We start from the raw sequence: 8524 nt of genomic DNA, 5'->3' as shown, positions 1-8524 counted from the left end.
AATAAAAATGTGCAATCCAGTGACAGTACATTCACAGTGTTGTGCAACCACCATGTCTGTTGTCCTTAAACAAATTGCACCCAGTCTGTGCTCCCCAGAAGGGTGCAGAGTGTCTGAGAACGTAGAGTTAAACTCACCTTTGTATTACTACCTCTGTGTAGAAATCACGCTGGCTTGTGTTTCATGTGTCTGTTGCTGAACGGGAAGATATTTTCAGAGTTCTGAGAGCGTCATGTTTGAGTGTCACTGAAGCTTCCAAACCCCCATCCTAAAGGAATCCTCCCCAGCTTTGGAGCAAGGGGAGGCCTGAGTGACCTGAGGCCACAGATGATCCCACCCTCAGGAGGAGGGAGAGCAGCGCCCAGACCGTACCCCACCTTGTTTACCATTGTGTGCGTGGAGGAACCAAATGACAGGGAAACCCTAGCGGCAGGTCTGTCGGTGCCCTAAAATTTCCCTGTGGCTGTGATAAAATGAACACCATTACAAGCTTTACCAGGGAATAATCACCTTTCTTTCAATCACTCTGCAATATATTCGGCTTTCCAGATGAGAGTAAACTGAGGCCGAAAGTGATGTGTTCCAGCTCACATGGGAGTGCAGAGCGAAGATTTGCAGGCGCTACTGCAGGTGGCTCTGCCCTCCTCTCCTATGTGGCCATGGCCATGGTGGCTCTACCCAGAGCCCTCTGTTTCTTCCCAGCGCACCGCATCCCCATCAGCTCGGATCCCTGGACCCAGCAAGAAAAGCAACACAAACAGGATCAGGAAAAAGGCTCCAAGGCACTATATACAAGTTTATTTTACTTTTGTCTATAAAGGCAACATTAATCTACCATTTTAAAATCACTTCTCTGAAAACCAACTTTCTGGAAATGCACCCTTTATAGATGGAGAACATGTAATAATATGTACACTTACAGAAGCATTTGAAACAGATAACTCAGTTAATAGTTTGCAAGATAGGTTTTTGTCTTGGGAGGGATTATAGGTCTCTCCCAACTTGATTAAAGTCTTTACTTAATTCTGATTAATTAAGGCTGTAAGAACAGAGATTTATTTTAAAGGTGTCAAACAATTACATGATTAAAATGACTTGTAAGATATGACTGACTGAAATTTTGAGTCATCTAAAAGTTAAAAAGGAGAACAATATTTTAAAAGAGGCGATAACCTTGTTCACAACTTCATAATTTTGTGACGGTCCTGTTCACGCCACATCAGTAAACCTTTAATTGTTGATTCTCGCCTCACTTGATGGCAGCCATTTCAAACTTATTAAGGAAGCATTGTCATCCTTTATTAGGCCTTGTTATTTTTAGTTTTGAAGGTTCTGTTTGTACACAGGTAAAAGACCTTAAGTAAATGTATCTGCACCTATACTATTTGTGAAATTTGAATATTCATCTGTTATCATTAAAACAAAATATGCTCACAAGCATATGAAAGTGTGTTTGAATTTCCACCAATGTGTTGGAATTTTTTTAATGCCTTATGTTTGTTTCATGTTTGGAAATCAGACCACGCTAATGCCTTCACCTCCTTATACTTGTAATCAGCATCAAATTTTGGTTTCCATTAACAAATAAAACCTTAAAATAAAAGAATCAAGATCAGGTTCATTACTTCACTACTTGTTTCTGCGTACATCTGGCTTTAGACAATATATCATGTTTCAGGTATATTATTAGAAAAACCCTAGGACGGCATGTCGAAATCTTTTATATTGTTCCACAAAAGCTAGAAGTTGATTAAAGGGCCCATTTCTCACAGCAAGAAATAGCAATTGATTCCACCAGTCAATCTTCGACAGTTCCTCCTGGAGAACTCCATCAGCTCAGGAGGGAACAAATGATCCTTCCCTTACAGTATTAGGTATAACCTCATTGAAATGCTGCTCAGAATTCTTTGTTTACTCATCCCTGCAGGCAAGTCCGGGAAGAAGAGGGATGCCACAGTCCAGCTGAGCTCCTGCTGCGCTGAACTCACAGGTGGCAAGAGGAAAAGCTGACGGCCGGGGGAGAAGCCCGTGGTCTACAGTAGATGTAAGGCTTCTTCCTGCCACTTGCTCGGGAATTCTTACTATAATACAATTTTAAGCTCTTAATTTGGGAAACTGAGCTCTATCGTTTGTCTCTTCATTCTTTACAGAGCATCGTGAAGATCGTGATCCCCGGTGGACTGCGTGTAGGACGAGCTGGGAGTGTCGGGGGAGTACATTTGGAGGAGCCTACAGTATTGGCAGAGCATGAAAGGGCCCCTGCAGGTTTTGAAGAGCTGCACGAGATACTTGCGGAATTTCTCCCCGAGGAAAAAGTAGATGACGGGATTAAGGCAGCAGTGAACGAAAGCCAGGGTCTCTGTGGCCTGAATAGCGTAGTCCAGGTGCCTTTCAAAGGTGCAGTCCTGAAGGACCTCCAGTTCCACCAGAGTCTCCAGGAAGAGCACCACATTGTAAGGCGCCCAGAACCCGAGAAAGAGGGCCACCACGGCAAAGACCATCCTCACTGCTTTGCTCTTCTTCTCATTTTTGCAGTGCTGCAGTGTCCTGATGATCATGGAGTAGCAGAACAGCATGGTGCCCAAGGGAATCACCAATCCCAGAATGTTGATCTCCAGGGAGCTCAGCACCTTCCACCTTGTAGAGTTGCGGGAGTACTTGGTTTTGCAGTAGGTATGGTTGCGCTCGGTATAACAGGTGCTGAATAAAAGGCCTGGAAGAGAGGCCAGGACAGCCACAGACCACGTGGCCAAGCTAGTGATGACCCCATACGTCAAGGTCCTCGCCCTCAGGGAGAACACTGCATGCACAATTGCCAGGTATCTGTCGATGCTCATGAGCATGATGAAGAAGATGCCACTGTAAAAGCCCACCAGGTACATCCAGGAAATAATCTTGCAGAGACCTAGTCCAAAAACCCACTGGTCTGCAGCATAGTAGCCCCAGAAGGGGAGAGAGAGCACGAAGAGCAGGTCCGAGATGGCAAGGTTGAGCAGGTACACGTCAGTCATGGATTTGAGCCTCTTGTACTTGAACAGGACCACAACCACCACAGAGTTTCCAAGGAGACCAAACAGGAAGACCAAGGAGTAGAGAGGGGGCAGGAAGAGCTCCCCAAATGCCTTGATGCCTTCTTTGGTGCAAGGCTTAGGGATGTTTTCGTAGAGATAGTAATTATTATAGATGCTTTCATCCAAGGTGGTGTCTGCTATATCTGTGGGATTCATTTTCAAATCTACAGGCTCCTCCACGCAGGTCTGAGCCCAAGCAGAAGCTTGTGAGGGGAAGAGCAAACAAGATTTCCATAAGAACAAAACTAATCGAAATGGTGCTGAATACAGAGCACAGCTGCTTCTTACCTGGACCATCACCCGCCCTTCCCCACCTTCCCAAGTTCAAGGGCTCCATTCCCCGCAGGGCAGTGCAGCCAAACAGTAGAACTCTGCCCTTTGGAGTTAGCAGATTCCAAGTACCAGCTCTGCCCCTTTCCTACCCCTCCTAGGGGAGCTTCAGATCTCTCTTCTGTAAGTGGGGACAGTACAAACTCCTTCTCAAAGAGGTGTTTTCAAGGATGCGTTTCTAAGCAATAGTCTGGGTAACAGAATCATTTGCAGGCCACTTGAGATTCCCAACAGTCCTGTACTCAGAGCTGCCTTTGTGACATTAAGGCAAAGTAAAACAAAACAAAAAGATTAAAACTCTACTCATGGTTCCCCTTCAGATTATAACTCCAAAAATTCAGTAGTTGCTTCATTAACCACTAGGCTAAATGGTTGGTCACCGGCCTTTATATAAAAATTCAAGGACAGCTAGGTGGCTCAGCGGTTGAGCATCTGCCTTCGGCCCAGGGCATGATCCCAGGGTCCTGGGATGAGTCCCACTTCGGGCTCCCCGCAAGGAACCCGCTTCTCCCTCTGCCTGTGTCTCTGCCTCTCTCTGTCTCTCATGATTAAATAAAATCTTTAAAAAAAAAATTCTAATCCCTCCTGCAAGTTTGACACATGGACTTCAAAGCATGTTCCCTGGTATTGTGCATTTAATCCTCTCCCATGCTCCTGGCCCCTACCAGCCTCCCAATAAAAATTCAAGGGCTCTAAGTCAAGCAAGCATATTGGACCAGAGTGTAGATGAGTCATAAAAAGTTCAGAGAAGTTAAATGAGGCCACAAGGCTATATGCAGAACTTCTTCTTTGGGCCCCAAGTCCCAGTGATGCACTGGGAAATCAGTGTGGGGAGGTGAGGTGAGGCACTCTGATTTATGGTGTTTGCTGGTTTCTGTGGTACAAATACTTCCACCGTGGCAAAATTCCAGCTACTAACTGCCTCACAAAATTCCCTCATCTCAGCAGTCTTGGGTTGGTGCAAGTTGTCTCTGGCACACACTAAGTCCCGTGTTCATTCTAGAACACCATCTTAGGCAGGAACATGCCTGGCCTTCCAGGCCTGGTGGCTAGCTGCTTCTGGGCTAGTCTGATACAAATGCAGCAAGTGTGTTTTCCAGGCCTTTCTGAAGGTGGCAGGTCTTAGATAATTTCACAGTACTCAGATGGTAATTTGAGGGAACTTTTGGGTCTTTTTATCAAAACTGCATGCAAAAAAAAAAAAAAAAACTGCATGCAAAAATAGTCCCATGCACTGAATCCCATCACAGTGGAAATTAGCCCAACGGATCTTGAAAAGGCACATCATGGCCAGAAATGTAACCCTTCTCCCAAGCACCCTCATTTCCTACCTAAATTGGCAGGTGAAGACATTAAAACCTTCTTAAAGTCACACACATGTTCACATGTGAATCAGAGCGATGCGGGGCCGGAGGTACTTTCTGACTCAGGGCTACCTCCTCTTGCTTCCTTTTCAATGGCACCCCGTACTCATTATTACAGCTCTTTCCACAGTGATCGGTAATTCCCATCTACCCCCTACCTCCCACCCTCATCACCATACCCCCAAACACTCAAACTCAGTCTGGTTTCTCAAGAGAGAGATTTTGGTTTACCCCTGCAGATGCTGAAGACCCGGGGCATCGCTGGGTCTCTCAAAAAATGTCATCAAATGAATATTAGTTCTAGTTAAATAGGTAACAATCCCAGTCTCCCTACACTGTTTGACCAGCGAAAGCTTATGGAATAGAAGAGGCTGAGGAGTTAGGAAATTATCAGGAAAACAAAAATGGTAAACACAACTGGTAAATCTCAGGAATCATTCCATCAGCCTTATCTGCCTGGTGTTTCTTGACCTGGGAATCTCCACAGAAGCAAGAAGCAGAAAAAAGTGTGTATGTTTGATAAAAAGTATCTGTGTATTCCGAGCATGTGGACTTGGGTCCGACGTGTGCAGGGAGAGAGCCCTGCGGCTGCGAACACCTGTCCCATGAGGGCCCCAAGGTGCGAGTGCAAGTAGACGGCGTGTGGGTGCCAAGGTCAGAGCCAGCTGGGAGCCCCAGGGTGTCCGAGATGCCTGAGTGTTGGCACTAGTTGAGCCCCTGGGCAATTTTCAGCTTCTTCCGAAGTCCACACAGCCACTGAGAAAGCAGTGTATGGCCCGAGGCCCTGCAAGTGGCCCCATCCCCACTTACCTCGCTCTCCTGACAGTGGTTCTGAGGAGGATCCGTGAGCCAGTGCCAGGCTTGCTCGAGAAGCACAGCGCTAAGAACGGCAGGTGCCTTTGTAGGGCGCGTGGCTTCCTGTGAGCACCAGCTCTGTCCCTCACCCATCTATGCTGAGTTCAAGAGGGTTTTTTTGATAGAAGTAAGAAGCAGAAAATGAGTGACTAAGAGCCACTCATTTCCCAAAACTGAAAGCTAGGAAGGTTTGCTCTCTGCGAGATTAAAGAGGGAAATGAAGTAAGTTTTCTTTTGAAAGAGAAATTTCTTAATTTTTAAATGTTTATTTGTGATTTTTATTTTTATTTTTTAAGATCTTATTTATTTATTCATGAGAGACACAGAGAGAGGCAGAGTCATAGGCAGAGGGAGAAGCAAGCACTGGATCTCAGGACCCCTGGATCACGCCCTGAGCCAAAGGCAGACGCTCAACCGCTGAGCCACCCAGGTGCCCCTATTTGGTGGATTTTTAATTTAAAAAATTGCCTTTGGCCGGCTATATGCAGGAGAAACAATCTGTACCCTCTGGATCAGTGGGCTGTTTGTGATTTGCCTGTCCCCAGGCACCCATGATGTGCGGTATCCTCCAACAGGGGGCACCCAAGGAAGTCAGCAGAGAGGCCAGACACATGCAAGAGTCACCAGAAGAGAGAAACATGTTTGCGCATGTGTGTGTCCAGGAACTGGAGAGCTTGAGCCCCCCACATTCAGGCGTGTCGTCAAGCTCGTGTAACATGGCATCCGGCAATATAGCTTCAAGCCCCCTTGCAACAGGAAGACCTGTCCCCACGCCCCTCTACCTACAAACCAGTGCGCTTCCACTGCCGGTGATCTTGGCCAAGTCCCTCCAGGGTGGCATGGCAGTCACAGCCAATGGGCTGACAGCAGCCCTAAGTCTTTGTCTATCACAGCCTCAGCTTCTGCAGGTTCCAGATGTTTTCCCTTTACGTGTCTGCAGTGGCTTAGCTCTTCGGTTTGGCTTAAAAGAGCCACGGAATGTCATTTTTCCTAAGGAAGTTGCATGAATAAGAACTTAAAAATTGAGCCAGATCCATGTTTATCACCGTTTCTTTGTTCATTATTACCTCTCCCCAAGGAGTCTCCTCAGTTACTTTTTCTTAATCACCTCCCCATGAAATGTTAACACCACAAACAAACCATGTATCTATGGTTTATGATGTAATACGTGTATATGAGTGCGTTATACATAAAAAGAGTGGGGGTTTTTTGTTCACCTCTTTGAGGGCAATACTGCCTTTACCAAGCGTGCATGAGGTAGAGCGTTGGGTTCCAGGGGTTCTTAGGCCCCCCCGCACGTGGGCCTATCTGGAGACACTTCGTCTGGGGTTGGGAAGAGCTGCTTCTGACTTCTAATGGGAAAAGGCCAGGAATGCTGCTAAAATCCTACAAGGCAGAAGATAGCCCTCCACAACAGAGTTCTCCTGCCCAGGATGTCAACAGAGCTGAGGCTGAGGGACCTGAGCTAGGGCAACAATCCCCAGCGGATGACTGTGGGACCAAATTCACAGATACCCTGAAACAAAGAGATGAAGCTCTGTGGTCAAATTAGTACAGGGATCTCTGGGCTTGGGTTCAGGCTAAACACAGCTCTACACTGCAGCACTTCTTGGGGACTTTCCAATGCCAATTATCATTGTGAACTCTGGAAGTAGATGTAGAATAAAAAAGTCCCAGGCAGCCCGGGTGGCTCAGGGGTTTAGAGCCGCCTTCAGCCCGGGGCGTGATCCTGGAGACCTGGGATCGAGTCCTATGTCAGGCTCCCTGCATGGAGCCTGCTTCTCCCTCTGCCTGTGTCTCTGCCTCTCTCTCTGTGTGTCTCTCATGAATAAAAAAATCTTAAAAAAAAAAAAAAGGATAAAAAAGTCCCTATTTGACCAGTTAAACTATGCCCATTACACAGGGTAATTTACAGAATAAGCATATTTTTAGGTTCCGCTGCCCTCTTTTCTCTTCAACACGATGGCCAAGTGCTTTGGCGGAGGCAGCCTTGCAGCAGACACAGAGAAGCAGATCTTCCTGAAGACCCTGATGGACAAGACCATTGTCCTTGAGGTTGAGCCCAGCAGCACCATCAAGAATGTCAAAGCCAGGGATCCCTGGGTGGCGCAGCGGTTTGGCGCCTGCCTTTGGCCCGGGGCGTGATCCTGGAGACCCGGGATCGAATCCCACATCGGGCTCCCGGTGCATGGAGCCTGCTTCTCCCTCTGCCTGTGTCTCTGCCTCTCTGTCTCTCTCTGTGTGACTATCATGAATAAATAAATAAAATCTTAAAAAAAAAAAAAAAAAAAAAGAATGTCAAAGCCAAAATCCAAGACAAGGACGGCATCCCGCCTGACCAGCAGTGTTGGATTTTTGCAAGCAAATGGCCACTCTCTAAAACATCCAGAAAGAGTCCGCCCTGCACTTGGTACTTCCCCTGCGGGGCAACACCATCAAGCCTCCCCTCAGTAAGCTGGCCCGGAAATACAAGGGTGACAGGATGATCCACCACAATGCTCGCCTGCACCCCCACCCTGCCACCTGCCACAAGCAGTGCAGCCACACCAACAGCCTGTGCCCCAAGAAGGTCCTTCGCCAGCAGGGTGGCCTCCTGCCTAAGCCCTAAGGCCCTGGGGTTTCAGTAAAGTTTCCCTTTCATTGACTGGAGCAATTAAAAAAATATCCCCCTAGTTTTAGAAATGTAGAGCCAGAGTAAGCTTCTATCATGAAATCCCAGGCCTTGAAGGACAAGGTAGAGAGCTGGAGGCACAGTGGGAAAGCCATGAGAGCCCTGGGCAAGCCCATCTGAACACATCGCCTAAGCCTCCACGGACCTGGCCTTGGGGGAGGAGTGTTTGGGTGTTAGTTCTAGAGCATGTGCTAGCCAGAGGTCCAGATGATTGTGTGTTGTCATTGGTCATT

At 47.2% G+C, this 8524-nt stretch overlaps 2 protein-coding genes across 2 annotated transcripts; one reads left to right on the top strand and one right to left on the bottom strand.

Annotated features, from left to right (window-relative positions):
* Positions 1-763: 763 nt before the first annotated feature.
* On the bottom strand, positions 764-5723 carry CCR4 (C-C motif chemokine receptor 4). Its single transcript, XM_072793494.1, has 2 exons — positions 5576-5723; positions 764-3274 (listed from the first exon to the last, which is right to left on the bottom strand). Exon 2 carries the CDS (start codon positions 3225-3227, stop codon positions 2145-2147), a length of 1083 nt encoding a protein of 360 aa, XP_072649595.1. The 5' UTR covers positions 3228-3274; positions 5576-5723; the 3' UTR covers positions 764-2144.
* Positions 5724-7582: 1859 nt separating this feature from the next.
* On the top strand, positions 7583-8228 carry LOC140614395 (ubiquitin-ribosomal protein eL40 fusion protein-like). Its single transcript, XM_072793643.1, has 2 exons — positions 7583-7723; positions 8010-8228. The coding sequence occupies exons 1-2, from the start codon at positions 7583-7585 to the stop codon at positions 8226-8228; spliced, it is 360 nt and encodes a 119-aa protein (XP_072649744.1).
* Positions 8229-8524: the final 296 nt, after the last annotated feature.

The sequence above is a fragment of the Canis lupus genome, chromosome 22 (assembly GCF_048164855.1).
Source record: "Canis lupus baileyi chromosome 22, mCanLup2.hap1, whole genome shotgun sequence".
NCBI lineage: Eukaryota > Metazoa > Chordata > Mammalia > Carnivora > Canidae > Canis > Canis lupus.
This window is presented reverse-complemented; position numbering and strand designations above follow the sequence as displayed.